This window comes from Gigantopelta aegis, chromosome 9 (genome assembly GCF_016097555.1).
Source record: "Gigantopelta aegis isolate Gae_Host chromosome 9, Gae_host_genome, whole genome shotgun sequence".
Classification (NCBI taxonomy): domain Eukaryota; kingdom Metazoa; phylum Mollusca; class Gastropoda; order Neomphalida; family Peltospiridae; genus Gigantopelta; species Gigantopelta aegis.
In genome coordinates this window covers 56,404,891-56,422,816 of record NC_054707.1, presented here as the reverse complement: position 1 = coordinate 56,422,816, position 17,926 = coordinate 56,404,891, and the positions used below count along the sequence as shown (strand labels likewise).

Below are 17,926 nucleotides of genomic sequence, written 5' to 3'. Positions count from 1 at the left end.
ATACACTGGCTACATTACACATCTTGCACAATAATAATATTATTATTAACATGACTACATAGATGTGTTTAGTACCTAATATATGAAATATATTTAATAACTGATATATGAGATATTTTAACATAATTACATAGATATATGAGATGTGGTTACACAGATATGTCTTCAGTAACTACTATGTGTGATATATTAACATGATTACCAGGCATGTGTTTAGTAACTAATATGTTTACCTGTGATAGAAAATGTCAGTAGACTAATCTCCTGATGCACCCAGAAATAATGAAGTTTTCCCAGTGTCACTACGGGCGGAACACTTTCCATCACAGTGTCCTCCGTACGGTTCACTGACGTATTGAAGGCATCAAAGAACAGGCCGCTTGCAATAAGTATAACTCCAAACGGATTATCTCCCTTGATAAACATTACCCCAGCGTGGTTCTCCAGTTGAAGTGTTTGGAAAGACTGTATTGCATAAACCTTGTCCTGGTCACACGCGGACCGAGTGGGCGTGGTGATGGAACAGTTGCCGGTGATGAACAGGTGCGCGGACTGGGCACCGCAGTACACGTACACCTGGTAGTTCTGGGCCGAGGCGATGGCGGGAAGCAGGTACTCCTTGTCCATCGCGTTCAGGGGACTCAGAACCATGACGTCACCCAACGTCTGCTTGACGAACACAGAAATGTCGTCACTCGCCGTCACGCGCACGCCTGAAACAGACAAAATGGCGGCCAGGTTAGTTTTCAGTACAGTGCTGATTGATATTATAAACGTAAATGGCCGAATTTATGAAGGCTGTTTTTCTTAAACGCAGGTGTTTAAGCATTCTAACTATATAGTTACACGCGTGTAAGACATAAACAGGTGTTTAAGCATTCTAAATGTATATAGTTACACGCGTGTAAGACATAAACAGGTGTTTAAGCATTCTAAATGTACATAGTTACACGCATGTAAGACATAAACAGGTGTACATAGTTACACGCGTGTAAGACATAAACAGGTGTTTAAGCATTCTAAATGTATATAGTTACACGCGTGTAAGACATAAACAGGCTTTGTGAATTCGGCCCGAAGTATCAATTGGCAGTATTCGAACCTTCTGAACAAATTCGAATGACATTTGGCAATTCGCAATTTAACCACTCGACTATCGGGTCTTCCACAAAAGAAAATGGAAGTCCAATTAATCGTAGTTAGATAGTGTGCTGGTAACGATGTCAAATTATTCCAACACTGCCTGCAGCTAAACATCAGATTCAGCAGTGTTCGTGGATGAGTATTAATCTGAAAAGTGTTGTTGTTTGGGGTTGTTGTTGTTTTGTTTTAATTTGTGGGGTTTTTTTTTTTTTTTGGTTGTTTTTTTTTTTTTGGGGGGGGGGGGTGTTTGTTTTTTTGCTGAAAAGCAGTTCTGGTGCTGATAAAACATTTAGGGCCGAATTTACAAAGCCTGTTTATATCTTACACGCGTGTAACTACGTACATTTACAATACTTAAACACCCGTGTTTAAAACAAACAGACTTCGTAAATTCGGCCCATATATTCTAGATTCAAGACTCCAATGGAGTTTCAGACTTTAACATCATGACAACGCCATACAAATTGTATTCGTGTGATGTTATTAGAGATTTGATTCTAAAGTTTTATAAGCATGGGCCCATATTCTAAACAGTAAGTAGTTCAATATTAGATTGACAATATTTGTAGTCCAATATCACATTCCTCACTCAATATCAGATTTAATATTGTTGGTAAATGAATATCGGACTCAACATAATTTATTGTTGAATTTGATATTCAGCTCTATTCTTACACTAGATATAATCCAACTTGAAGTTATACTCACATTCCAGGCCGTTTAACCTGGGAACCAGATTCAACTCTACTTGTAACTGAACATGTAGAATTATGAAATAACACCCACGATGTTCCTCAGCCCCCTCCCACCCCCACCCCCCACCCCACCCCCCACACACACACACCTCCACCCCAAAAGAAAAAGAAGTGTTTCCGGGACCCCGATACTATCCAACCCTTTATTATTAAAATTTAAAATTATGATTATTATTATTATTAAAAGTATATACATAACATTTTATCTGGACTCGTGGGAGTCAATGTAGTGTAAGCCAAAGCTGTCCTACAATACTTCATTGTTATCGGCAAAACACACTGTTGGTTTTTTAAGCCTAAACTCACCACGTCAGATGAATACTATTAATAACCCAGAAGCATTAACTGTTGCCCATTAAATGATTATTTTATTTTTTTGTTTATAAAAAACACACACAATTTTTCTTTATTATGTCCGTAACACGGAAACTGTTTTACGCTATGCAAATAGACCTGCCAGTTGATGTTCGAGTTTGAACTATTCAAACTATGACAGCTCTAACTATATCAATCTTTCAAGCGTCTTATCTGTACTTAAAAACTCCAGAAAGGAACAAATTGACAACCATTTCCGGCTTTTGAGTTGTGGAGTACAGATACCATTTGCACGACGCAGGTCAGGAAGTCATCGATTGCGGAACGCGTCACGCCAGCCATCTTGTTACATGTATTTCTAAAGGTTGTACCATACCAAATAAAATTCCATTGGCGACACTGTTAACATATGTGGATAAAACATGATATGTAATATATCAACCAAACTATGACCCATATATATGAGTACTAAGACCCCTCCCTCAAAATATTAACTGAAAGAAGTAGAACGTTCCATAGCTCATTTTAGATATAAACGAATCTTTTTACAACACCCCAGTGTCGGTCAAAGTTGTAGCACTTAGTTTTACAGGTACCCCATACACGTTTCAAGCACAAGGCTACTTGACACAGTAGTACATTTATTGCCCAAATGAAAATAATTGTTGGGTTTTTTTTTGCAACAAACACTGTCGCATTTGTTATGATGTAGCAAGAACATACGTTGGTATTACAGAAGCATACGTTTTTATTCCGTTCGGGTGTATCACATATTATTCTCCTCCAACCGGCGTTTTCCTTCCATTATGACGTCATCACCTAGATGACGTGATATACTACTATCATGACAGCCTTTATCACCAATGACAGGTTTAATAAACTGCTGTAATAAATGTTCGGTGCACCTCGAACTTTGACCCAGCCGGATGTTATTTGATTTAGTATTACCTTAAAAGACGTGTATACAGGGATGTGAAACGTGTGTATGCGATTTTTCGGTGCGCTAAGCAATGGACATGGAATGGTAACAGTGAAGTCACGCCCATTTCTAATATTATAATAAATAATTATTAATGTATACAATTAATAGAGGTATACTGATATACACATTGTTATAAACAATGTGCAGTTAATGAACGGCAAATCCTGACATTTTTATGGAGGGAGGATGGGCAAATCAAATCAACGCCAGTATATTAATTGAACGTGTTCATTAACATTATTTCGGTTTAAATTCAAGTACGGTTTTTTGCATGTTTTCGTTTTCGTGAACAATCCTGTTTTTGAGTATCCTCTCTCTTCATATAAAACTTCGTCTGGAAAACATAGATGTTGTCCTTATTGGTGTGGTGGCAGCGTTTGTAATCTACGCCTTTTAAGATTTCAACACAAAGAAATCGATGTTATCAACATCTTTGACCTTTTCACATTACACGAAGTATTCAACAGAACATTGTCAAAATTTCAAGCACATGTATTAACAGTAGCATTCCTGTTGTCGAGGTAAACACGATCTCGTAACTTCCGCTGCGGTTATTTGTGACAAACTGTTAAATCTAACTAACTTACTGACATTTCATATTAATCATGGCTAATAGTAGAGCCCCAAACAATGGCAGCTCAATAAAAATGAGACCATTAATTCATTTGAAAACTGGAAACAAAACTTAATGTATATTTTGTCGCTCGACAATAACTTCGCACCGTTCATAACAAAAGGCACCACATGGCAAAAAAAGACCGCCGCTAATCCTGAAAGGGGATTTCGGAACGATAATGTACCCGAGGCTCAACGGAAAACAGCTGCTCAAAAAAATGCTCAACTCGACCTCATGCTTGGACAGATAGCTAATTATTGTTCAGTGATATCACGCAACTTGATAATAAAAAATTCCACTTCTCTTGACGATATCTGGCAAAAGATTCGTCAGCACTATGGGTTCCAATCTACGGGGGCACAGTTCCTTGACCTTTGTGACATTAAACTGCAACCTGATGAGCGACCTGAAGACTTATATCAGCGTTTAATGGCATTTATTGAGGATAATTTATTGACTGTGGATGGTGGAATTACACACCATGGACAAGCCATTGATTCGGATGAAGATTTTACACCAACTCTTGAAAACATTGTGGTCGTGTTGTGGCTCCAACTTATTCACAGTGGTCTCCCGCAACTTGTACAGCAGAAGTACGTCACAGAACTCAGAAATCGATCTGTTGCTTCCTTGAAACCAGAGATTTCCCAAGCACTTCCATCTCTGTTGGATGAGCTACGTAGCATAGATGACACAAAAGTCCTTCGCACTGCATCCTTCTCACCGTATAGTAAAAGGTAACCCACTTTTCAACAGAGGGGTTCACACAGCCAGAAACAATCAAAGAACTGTACTTTGTGTAAAGCAGCCGGTCGGCCCACATACAATACCCATTACTTAAGCAGTTGTACCGACTACCCTAGCTACCTCACCCACGGGACCTATCAGGGGTCTTAGTAAGCGAGACAACGTCACTGACTCAAGTGGTCATCTTGGCTGCATGGAGTCTCCTGATCTACTTGGTGAATTTGCGGACGAACCATGCCTTGACAACATTCATTCAGATCACAGTACTGAGTTTCGTTAAGTCCACGCACACAATACTTGTGAAACCGTGGTGAATTCTATCCCAACTCGAAAATCTATTCGCATAAAAGTTGTACCAGAATGGCAAAAATCTGGAGAATGGGAGATGACTTAAGTTTCTATTGTTTCTTACAAGATTATTGATATTGTGCGATTGCGTTCTAGTTTCTGTTATTATACTTTCAAAGGGGAAAAGGAAGGACAATTAAGTCAACATCTTTATTTGTGTTTGCTATGTCAGATTGTGGCATACCATATTCTGACAAAGAAAGTCGTGACACATGCATGTAATCTGTGTGTTTATAGTACACAACTGTTCAAAGGACATTTTACATGATATACATTTATCTTTTTTGGAGAAAGAAGAAAGAACAATCACGCCAGTATATTAATTGAACGTGTTCATTAACATTATTTCGTTTTAAATTCAAGTACGGTTTTTTGTATGTTTTCGTGAACAATCCTGTTTTTGAGTATCCTCTCTCTTCATATAAAACTTCTCGTCTGGAAAACATAGATGTTGTCCTTATTGGCGCAAAATATTCCCTTAACAGAGCGCGCGCGCGCGCGCGTGTGTGTGTGTGTGTGTGTGTGTGTGTGTATGTGTGTGTGTGTGTGTGTGTGTGTGCACACGCGCTGCGTGCGTGCGTGTGAATATCTATTTAGACTAATTGGTTTGCTTCAAAACATTTGAACACTTTTACATGTACTGGGTGCATAGTTGACTACAGGACGAGTATAGACTGGGTCACATGTCGCGGATGTACCACTGAATAATTTCTAAAAACACTCTGCTATATCCTCGTTGGCATTAAATTCACGTGAGTCGTGGTAAATGGGTTCAATTTATTAAACGTAATGCGCAGATTGTATAATATTAAACTACAATTCATTTAGTGAACAGGTTGTATGTGTTAAATTACAACCTAATTAACGCAGTGCATGGATTGTATATTTCAAACTACAAATTAATTAGTGTACTGCACGGGTTGTATGTGTTAAACTACAATTTAATTAATGTATGGCACCAGTTGTATGTGATATATTACAATGTAATTAAGGTATTGCACAAGTTGTATGTGTTGAACTACAATGTTGTTAACGTATTGTACGAGCTGTATGTGTCAAACTACATTTTAATTAACGTATTGCACGAGCTGTATGTGTTAAACTACAATTTAATTAACGTATTGCAAGAGCTTTATGTATTAAACTACAATTTAATTAACGTATTCCACGAGTTATATGTGTTAAACTACAAGTTAACTAACGTATTCCACGAGTTGTATGTACTAAACTACAATTTAATTAACGTACTGCACAAGCTGTATGTGTTACACTACAATTTAATTAACGTACTGCACAAGCTGTATGTACTAAACTACAATTTAATTAACGTATTACACGAGCTGTATGTATTAAACTACAATTTAATTAACGTATTCCACGAGTTGTATGTACTAAACTACATTTAATTAACGTACTGCACAAGCTGTATGTGTTAAACTACAATTTAATTAACGTATTACACGAATTGTATGTGTTAAACTACAATTTAATTAACGTATTGCAAGAGCTTTATGTATTAAACTACAATTTAATTAACGTATTCCACGAGTTGTATGTACAAAACTACAATTTAATTAACGTATTGCACGAGCTGTATGTGTTAAACTACAATTTAATTAACGTATTGCACGAGCTGTATGTACTAAACTACAATTTAATTAACGTACTGAACAAGCTGTATGTGTTAAACTACAATTGAATTAACGTACTGCGAGAGCTTTATGTATTAAACTACAATTTAATTAACGTATTCCACGAGTTGTATGTACTAAACTACAATTTAATTAACGTACTGCACAAGCTGTATGTGTTAAACAACAATTTAATTAACGTACTGCACAAGCTGTATATGTTAAACTACAATTTAATTAACGTACTGCACAAGCTGTATGTGTTAAACTACAATTTAATTAACGTATTGCACGAGCTGTATCTGTTAAACTACAATTTAATTAACGTATTGCAATAGCTTTATGTATTAAACTACAATTTAATTAACGTATTCCACGAGTTATATGTGTTAAACTACAATTTAATTAACGTATTGCACGAGCTGTATCTGTTAAACTACAGTTTAATTAACGTACTGCACAAGCTGTATGTGTTAAACTACAATTGAATTAACGTACTGCGAGAGCTTCATGTATTAAACTACAATTTAATTAACGTATTCCACGAGTTGTATGTACTAAACTACAATTTAATTAACGTACTGCACAAGCTGTATGTGTTAAACTACAATTTAGTTAACGTACTGCACAAGCTGTAAGTGTTAAACTACAATTTAATTAAAGTATTGCAAGAGCTTTATGTATTAAACTACAATTTAATTAACGTACTGCACAAGCTGTATGTGTTAAACTACAATTGAATTAACGTACTGCGAGAGCTTTATGTATTAAACTACAATTTAATTAACGTATTCCACGAGTTGTATGTACTAAACTACAATTTAATTAACGTACTGCACAAGCTGTATGTGTTAAACTACAATTTAGTTAACGTACTGCACAAGCTGTAAGTGTTAAACTACAATTTAATTAAAGTATTGCAAGAGCTTTATGTATTAAACTACAATTTAATTAACGTACTGCACAAGCTGTATGTGTTAAACTACAATTGAATTAACGTACTGCGAGAGCTTTATGTATTAAACTACAATTTAATTAACGTATTCCACGAGTTGTATGTACTAAACTACAATTTAATTAACGCACTGCACAAGCTGTATGTGTTAAACAACAATTTAATTAACGTACTGCACAAGCTGTATATGTTAAACTACAATTTAATTAACGTACTGCACAAGCTGTATGTGTTAAACACAATTTAGTTAACGTACTGCACAAGCTGTAAGTGTTAAACTACAATTTAATTAACGTATTGCAAGAGCTTTATGTATTAAACTACAATTTAATTAACGTATTCCACGAGTTGTATGTACAAAACTACAATTTAATTAACGTATTGCACGAGCTGTATGTGCTAAACTACAATTTAATTAATGTCTTTCGCGGGATATATCTGTTAAATTTGATTAAAGTACCGCACATGGTGTTAACTAATGTATTGCACGAGTTTTATGTGTTAAACTACAATTTAATGTACTGTATGGAGTGTATGTACCGTACGGTTATATGTGTTATGCTGCAATTCCAGTATTGTACTGCATGGGATGTATGTGTTAAAATATAATTTAATAAATGTACTGCTCGATTTGATTGTATTAAAACTACAATTTAATTAAAGGTCAACATTTATCAAAAACGTAATTCACTATTGTTTGGTGTCTACGTATACCTTTTACAATATATATGAAGTATCAAAAAAATTTTTTTTTAAATATATTCACAATAAAATGTCGCGTTTTCCCCATCGCTTGCCAAAACGCCTGTAGACTCGAAGAGCCAAGTCACGTGACCCCGTGACGCGCTAACCGGCATAACATGAAGCGTGATTCGCAGCCTTTCAAACATTTTACTGGGAAGGTGGAACACGCGGAAATTTTATTATATTAAATTGAATTGTATGGATGGAATATTATTTTGGAGATATACTAAAACGCAAAAGAAACGCAGGTTCTCATTAAATTGGATATAAAATATTAAAAAAACAAAACGAAATGAAGATTTCAACATTTATTTTGGAGCTACACCAATTCGGCACACATTGGTGTTGGAAATGTTTGATTGAATTCCTTTTTGGCTATTGTTTCATGTCATAAAGTAGGGTGGGGGTCCATGTTAAAAATGTGAAAGAGACGACCTGTAGCATTGTCAAAGTCAGTATCGCGTGTGACCACCCTGGGCATTCAAACAGGCAGTGCAACGTCTCCTCATTGAGTTGACAAGCCGTTGAAAGAATGCCTGAGGGAGTGAGTTCCATTCATGGACCAATGCTGCCTCCAGCGCCTGCATATTCTGAGGTTGTCCGCGAGCCTGAAGGCGACGTCCGATTTCATCCCAGACGTGTTCGATAGGCGCCATGTCCGGTGATAAGGCTGGCCACGGCAACGTTGGGATGTTGTGCTGAGCCAGCAACGCCTGTGTTGCCCTGGCAGTGTGCGGCCTGGCATTGTCTTGCTGCAGCAAGCGCACACGTGGGTGAGCGGCAAAGAAGGGAACGACGTGATTGTTGATGACGTCATTTTGGTACACGGCGGCATTAACGCGTTGTCTGAACACATGAAGTTGTGTTCTGTGGTTGAATGAGAACCCACCCCACACCATCACACTACCCCCGCCCCATCGGTCGGCCTGCAGAACGCAGCAGTCGGAGTAACGTTCATGTCGACGTCGCCATACTCGGATTCGGCCATCAGCGTTGGAAAGATTGTAACGGCTCTCATCAGTAAACAGAACTTGTTGCCACTGGCCACGTCGCCATCTTTGATGTTGTTGCGCCCACTGTTGACGTTGTTGGCGGTGCCGAGGGGTCAATATTGGTCCCACATAAGGACGGCGGTTACGGAGTCCTGCTGCCCTCAGACGGCGTCGGACGGTATCGGCGGACACTGGACCACGTGGACCACGCACCTGGTGAGCGGTGTTAGCTGCTGGCAGCATCCGATTCCTAAGGTGGGTCACCCGGATGTACCGGTCTAGGGCTGCGGTTGTCACCCTCGGGCGGCCGGTGCGTGGTCGATCGTTCACAGATCCAGTGATTTGGTGACGTTGAGAAAGGCGTGCGATTGTCGAAACATGACATCCCAATTGTCTGGCTACAGCAGTACGGGTCTGTCCGGCTTGCAACATCCCGATGGCCATCCCTCGCTGGAGTTGCGTCAGTCGCGGCATTTTTAAAATGTGATTCTGTTGTCTGTCACTACTCAAATTGAATTTATGCGATTAAATCCAGGTGTGTAGGCTTTATAAGCATTTCAATGAGTGTGTTTGCACTGGATTCATGATACGGATGATCCAGCACGTGCAAACAACGTGTTTTGAGAATTCGTGACGTCACACAGGTAATGAAATTGACACGCAGGTGGGACTGCGGTGTGGGTGTGTGCCATGTCCTTTAACACAGTTGAGGTTCAATTCCACCAAAGATACTGCTTTACAAAGTGCAATTCTTTCGCATTTTCAGGACCTGCGTTTCTTTTGCGTTTTAGTATAGTTTTCAAATGTAAAATATGGTGAACAATTGTTTAGTGTTTGGATGTATCAAAGCAGCAGTTTTTCCTAACTTTAAACAAACCGACAATCACAGGGTTTGCATGGAAGTGGTTCTTAAACAGAACCCGTGCGTAATGGAAAGGACCATCACGATGGGATAAAATCTGCAGTGACCACTTCGTCCCTGGGGATTACGACAATTATTTAAGGTGGTCGATAAATATGACACCTGTTTTTGTTTTTTTGGTTTTTTTAATCATATCTGTTCCAAGCCTGTATCCCCATCGGCATATATACACACACACATGCACGCACACACACAATATATGCACACACAAACAGAGAGAGAGAGAGAGAGAGAGAGAGAGAGAGAGAGAGAGAGAGAGAGAGAGAGAGAGAGAGAGAGAGAGAGAGAGAGAGAGAGAGAGAGAGAGAGAGAGAGAGAGAGAGAGAGAGAGAGAGAGAGAGAGAGAGAGAGAGAGTGAGTGTGTGTGTGTGTGTGTGTGTGTGTGTGTGTGTGTGTGTGTGTGTGTGTGTGTGTGTGTGTGTGTGTGTGTGTGTGTGTGTGTGTGTGTGTGTGTGTGTGTGTGTGTGTGTGTGTGTGTGTGTGTGTGTGTGTGTGCTCTTATCTAAACCGGCATTATGTGTAAACCGGCACAGTTTTAAAGTCCCGTTCAGCTACCGTTAATTTATTAGGAAACAAAACATCTGTCGACACCGGATGTCTTCTATTCCGGACTTCGGATGCAAATTCAAGAACAAAAGAACCTTTTATGTAGTAATTAGCTCTGTCGACACCGGCGCGTGATCTTGCCCCTATACTGTCTACACTGGCATGCGATCATACCTACTGTCTGCCAGTGGTCACCTTTTAACAATGACGGCAGTAATTAGGACACCGCAGAAAGTGTTATGAAATAATCGCGCCTCTTTGAATGCTTAACAAACAATGAACAACACCAGTAGTAACGGGTGTAGGTAGCATGATAAATCGTATTATTATTTGTACGTGTTCATACTTGCATACCGATCTGTCTAAGACAATAAATTCAGATCCCTATTTTATGTGATATTAATCTATAAAATAATGTTATTTATTCTGCTTGTTGTTTTAAATGCGCTCTGATCTGAACACATATTTTTATCACAGTCAAATGTTAATATCCCACTTTCAAAAGTCGGGACTGAATTTGTGTCCTGCTTTTCACAGGTAGGTAGGTAACTAGGTTAACGTGCTTATATACCACTTCCTCACCAATCGAGGTACCATTAGAGTAGATGTACAAATGTGTTTCGACCAAAATGTCCAAACTAGCGTCTGTTAAGAATCAGCTGTTTTTCGAACAATCCTTCTCTGCTGTCGGCATGTTGACCTACTAACAGAACACCTGATGCTATGTCACAGGTCTGATGTAGGTCAAATCGACTGAGCAGTGGGGTTTTTCCCAAAGCGTTTTACAAACAGTCACTTTATTAATAACTGGGATGGGTTTTTGTTTTTTTGTAATACTGTAATGTTTATGTATTTGTTTTATATACTGTGTATTAATAATGTGCTATGATTGTGGACCTTTAACATACCTTACGAGTTGTGTGTGTTAAACTACAATTTAATTAATTCAGTTCACGTATCATTGGTATATTTTAATTAATGTACTGTACGAGTTGTATATGTTAAACTACAATTTAATGTACTCTTTGGGTATAATCTATAATCTAATTAATGTACTTCTCGTGTTGTATGTGTTAAACTACAATTTAATGTACTCTTTGGGTATAATCTATAATCTAATTAATGTACTTCTCGTGTTGTATGTGTTAAACTACAATTTAATGTACTCTTTGGGTATAATCTATAATCTAATTAATGTACTTCTCGTGTTGTATGTGTTAAACTATTTTAGTTTCACTGATGAAATGCACAAGTTCGATAAGTTAAACACATTAATTTATCAACTTAATCAAGGGCTACATTGTTACACTTCTTCGGTAGTTCATGTTAAACTGCTTTAGTTCAACAGGCGTATTGTCTGTACATGTTGAACTGATTTAGTTCAAATGGAGTACAGTATGTACATTTTAAACTGATTCAGTTTCACTGGTGTATTATACGTACATGTTAAACTGTTTCAGTTCAGCTAGCATACTTCACGATCTGTACATGCTAAACTTATTCAGTTTAACTGGTGTACAGTCTGTATATTTTTAAATAATTCATTTCAACTGGTGTACTGTCTGTACATGTTAAAATTGGTTCATTTCAATTGATGTACTGTATGTATATATTAAATGCATGTTAAACGTATTCATTTCAACTGGTGTACTGTATGTACATGTTAAACTGATCAATTTCAACTGGTGTACTGTCTGAACATGTTAAACTAATTCAGTTCAACTGGCGTACTGTATGTACATATTAAACTAATTCAGTTCAACTGGTGTACAGTCGTCTGTATATTTTAAACTAATTCATTTTAACGGGTGTACAGTCGTCTGTACATGTTAAACTGCTTCATTTCAACATGTGTATTGTTCAAACAGGTGAACTGTCTGCACATTTTAAATGTTTTTAATTTCAACTGCTGTACTCTCTGTGCGTTAAACTGCTTCAGTTCAACTAGTGTACTGTATGTACATGTTAAACTGCCTCATTTCAACTAGTGTACTGTATGTACATGTTAAATTGCATCATTTCAACTAGTGTACTGTATGTACATGTTAAATTGCATCATTTCAACTAGTGTACCGTATGTACATGTTACACTTCATCATTTCAACTAGTGTAATGTATGTACATGTTAAACTGCATCATTTCAACTAGTGTACTCTATGTACATATTAAATTGCATCATTTAAACTAGTGTACTGTTTGTACGTGTTAAATTGCCTCATTTCAACTAGTGTACTTTATGTACATGTTAAACTGCCTCATGTCAACTTGTACACTGTATGTGTTAAACTGCCTCATTTCAACTAGTGAACGGCCTGTACATGTTAAACTGCTTCATTTCAACTACTGTACTGTCTGTACATGTTACACTGCCTCATTTCAACTAGTGTACTGTATGTACATGTTAAACTACTTCATGTCAACTGGTGTACTCTTTGTAGATGTTACACTGCCTCATATCAACTGGCCCCTGCGTGTGCTGTAACCTCACCGTGGTGCAGGGGGGTACAAAATTGAAGTTTTGAGTAAAATTCAGTATCCGTAAAATTCTGTGATATTTGTGTTTTTGCACAGTTCTTTACACTGTTTTTGTTTTAAGTCTTGAATTTTTATATTGATCTTGATCATCACTTTATTTATTTGCATTACCATAGTTTGACACCCAATAGCCGATGTATTTTTCGTGCTGGGGTGTCGTTAAACATTTATTCATTCATTCATTCATATCAACTGGTGTGCATGTTATACTGCTTCATGTCAAATGTTGTACTGTATGTACGTGTTACACTGCCTCATTTCAACTTGTGTACTGTACGTACATGATATACTGCTTCATGTCTACTGGTGTACTGTATGTACATGTTAAATTGCATCATTTCAACTAGGATACGGTATGTACATGTTAAATTGAATCATTTCAACTAGTGTACTGTATGTACATGTTAAACTGCTTCATGTCAACTAGTGTACTGCTTGTACATGTTAAGCTGCCTCATGTCAACGTGTGTATTGTTTGTACATGTTAGACTGCTTCATTTCAACTAGTGTACTGTCTGTACGTGTTACACTGCCTCATTTCAACTACTGTATTGTATGTACATGTTATACTGCCTCATTTCAACTATTGTACTGTATGTACGTGTTATACTGCTTCATATCAACTAGTGTACTGTATGTACATGTTAAACTGCTTCATGTCAACTAGTGTACTGTATGTACATGTTATACTGCTTCAGGTCAACTAGTGTACTGTATGTACATGTTAAACTGCTTCATGTCAACTGGTGTACTCTCTGTACATGTTAAACTGCCTCATTTCACCTGGTGTACATGTTATACTGCTTCGTGTCAACTGTTGTACTGTCTGTACGTGTTACACTGCCTCATTTCAACTAGTGTACTGTATGTACATGTTATACTGCTTCATGTCTACTGGTGTACTGAATTTATATGTTAAACTGTCTCATTTCAACTGATGTACTCTCTGTACATGTTAAACTGCCTCATTTCAACTGGTGCACTCACTGTACATGTTAAACTGCCTCAGTTGGACTGGTGTATTGCACGACAGGAGAGAGTTAAATTGAAATCACCCAATGGACTTAACGATATCTCTCTTTTTTCTATTTCTTTTCAGTAATGGTTAACTATTGATTTTTGCCCATGGTCTCTTTGTGTTTGCTTTTAAAGTGAATTCGCTGGGCAATTTATATCCTCAATCGATTTGAAAAACTGGCGCTGAACATATTTTTTCAAAAAATAGATATTGTATTCCACCTAGTTTATAGTCATTCGAATTACACCAAAATTATAATATTACAGGGCTGAACTAAAATAGAAATAATAAATATTACAGCTATGCGGCTTCTGTTTCCAGCCAACCTACGAATGAAGGGTCTGCATCTCTGTATGTGCCATCAACATTGATTTGTGTCATTTGTGACAGGGGATATTAATACAATAATATGTCTTTAGACGGTGCCAAAACAGTACATAAAATTCCTATTTAAATATTTCAGGCAGTATTATATTTGCCGATCGCGGCGGTGCAGTGGTTAACCCATTGGATTTAATGAATGAATGAATGAATGAATGAATGAATGAATGAATGAATGAATGTTTAACGACACCCCAGCACGAAAAATACATCGGCTATTGGGTGTCAAACTATGGTAATGCAAATAAATAAAGTGATGATCAACATCAATATAAAAATTCAAGACTTAAACAAAAACAGTGTAAAGAACTGTGCAAAAACACAAATATCACAGAATTTTACGGATACTGAATCTTACTCAAAACTTCAATTTTGTGCTGTATTGGCCATTCTCAAAGAGAATGTTACACCCCTGCACCACGGTGAGGTTACAGCACACGCAGGGGCCATTGGATTTAAGGCTGGTAGGTACGGAGTTCGCATCACAGCGAGTTTAGTAACGCAGTGGGAAGGTGTACGGTCATTACACCGACTTTTCTCTCACTAACAACTAACCCACTGTCTTGGAAAGACAGCTCTGATAGCTGAGGTGTGTGCCAAGGACAGCGTGTTTGAATCGTAACTGGATATAAGCACTAAAATAAGTATAAATGAATGAAATGGTATATTTTAAATCACTAACACGTATAACTATTAAGATATATTAGTATGTGTAACTATTAAAGATCTATTGAAGATCTATTAAAATGTGTAGCCGATATATATATTAAAATATTTAAAATGTGTAACCGATATGTAAATTAAAATGTGTAAAATGTGTAACCAATTTATATATTAAACTGTTTAAAATATGTAACCGATATATATATATATATATTAAAATGTTTAACTTGTGTAGCTGATATACAGTCAAACCTGTCCTAGCGGTCACCTGTAATCAGCGGTCACCTGCCTTAAGCGGCCACTTTTTCCCGCCCAAACGATTTATAATGTAAATACACCTGTAATAAGTGGTCACTTGTCTAACGCGGCTAGCGGCCACCTAAATCGGATCTCAAATCGTTAAAATACCTGTATTAAGCGGCCACAGTAAATGTTTACTATTGTATAAAAAGGATATTTTAATAACAGTGATAAGGTGCAACAAAGAACCTATCTTCACAACTTCAGGAATACTAGTATCCATTCAGTCCCGATATCTCTACTGTGTATCAATTAAGAAAGTATGACTCTGCAATGTATCTAATTGCCTCTAGGCAGGCTACGCTTGGCATGTGTAGTTTCACTTACTATGACAATACACTGCATGAAGTAAGAATTAAATAATTAAATGAAAAAATGAAAACAAACATTTTAAGAACGGTTAAATTAATACATTCCCAATTACCTTATTTCTAAAGGAGGCCAAAAAAAAGAACCAATGACAAGGAAGGAAATGTTTTATTTAACGACGCACACAACACGTTATTTACGGTTATATGGCGGTCGGACATATGGTTAAGGACCACAAAGATATTGAGAGAGGAAACCCGCTGTCGCCACTTCATCAAACGTTTTAAAGACTGTATATGTGGCAACCTGTAATCAGCGGCCACCTGTCTTTAGCGGTCTATTTTTCCCCATCCTTGAGTGACCGCTTAAGACAGGTTGGATTATATATATATATATATATATATATATATATATATATATATATATATATATATATGTATATATGTATGTATGTATGTATGTATACACACATATATATATGTGTGTGTGTGTGTGTGTGTGTGTGTGTGTGTGTGTGTTTTAGTTAAAAGGTTTAAAATGTGTAGCCGATTTATGAGGGATTTTAGAAATATTTTACCTACATTTTCTTGCTTAGAATATGAATATTTCCATATGCATTTCTGGACATTGTAATATTCCGTATTATCTCAATATCAATTTTTGTCTGAAATAATTTTGAACGTATGAATTTATTATTTCTTTCAACGGCCAAACGAAATTTCAAATCATTCGCTCAAAGGTCATTCTAAATGCTTAGGTAAGGTAACATTGTGTTTTTAAAAATAGGAAAAAGAAGGATGCGTGTTACTTTAGTTGGGGGAACAATACGAAGTCTTGCTAGGGCTCAAAACTCCGAATAATGTCTTTAATTTATTAAATGTTTACAGTGTGTCATTAACTAAATAAAACGTTTAGAATGAGTACTTGATTTATTAAGATGATTAGCATCTGTTACTACTTTACATAATTATTGAGACTGTGTAACTGATCTATTAAAATGTTTAAAGGGACATTCCCGAATTTGCTGCACTGTAAGATGTTTCCGACTAATAAAATATTTCTACGATTAATCTTATATATTAATATATTTTCTTGTTTAGAATACCTGTGTCTGTATATTCAATGTGTTTCTGGTCGTCTTAATATTTGTAAGAAGCCCAAACTGGATTTTGTCTTCAAATAATTTCGTACATACGAAAACAATCTTTTTAGGAAATAAAATGAAATTTAACCTAGTACAAATATTAGAACAATCAGAAACGCGTTTAATATACAGCCACTAATATTTTATGCAGAAAATTATATTTGATATGTAATTACAGTCGTCAAAAAGTCTCTGTTAGTCGATAACATCTTAAAAATTGCAGCAAACTCATGAATGTCCTTTAATGTATGTAGCTGATTTATCAGAATACTCCTTTAGGTAGGGATGTAAATATCTGGTTTAATATCATTACTGTTTTAACAGTGATTCATGAGTGCATGTCATTACAGCTATATTTGTTCCATTGATATATGTCCTTTGTTAGTTTAGATTTAGTAAATTGGTCTGGGAATGGCAGTCCTCTTTGTGGCGGTGCAAGAGGGATGCATTGTCTAGTAAATGATCTCCTCGGGAGTGGCTGTCCTCTTGTAGACGAGGCACTGGATAGAGAATAGAATGAAATAGATGTTTAATCACACCCCAGCACGAAAAATGCATCGGCTATTGGGTGTCAAACTACGGTAAAAACACAAATGAATGCACTAGAATCAACAATTATTTTTGCCAAACGCCCATTCGACTGTGCATTATGCAGAGATACGGCCTTGATCGCGAATGATGGTTTTGTTGTTCACGTTTATCGCAATCGGCAGTCGTTCACTAATTGGACGAGCTAACGAAGGCTATAAAATTATCAATTCAAAGTATTAATTTGAACTTTCTGCAAATGATCAAAGGCTTTTTTCTTGGCTATTGAGCGCGGCGCAATGTTGGATTGTAATGTGTCTTGGTATAATAATCAATAAGAACATGCATTAGG

General features: G+C 36.8%; 1 protein-coding gene across 3 annotated transcripts in view; it reads right to left on the bottom strand.

The window, feature by feature from the left end:
- LOC121382056 overlaps nt 1-17,926 on the bottom strand; it is a 116,827-nt gene that overhangs the window by 13,860 nt on the left and 85,041 nt on the right. For all 3 annotated transcript variants that reach the window (XM_041511533.1, XM_041511536.1, XM_041511534.1), the window contains one exon: nt 234-713. In XM_041511533.1, the coding sequence (XP_041367467.1) occupies nt 234-713 (480 nt within the window). The remainder of the gene's footprint in view (nt 1-233; nt 714-17,926) is intronic.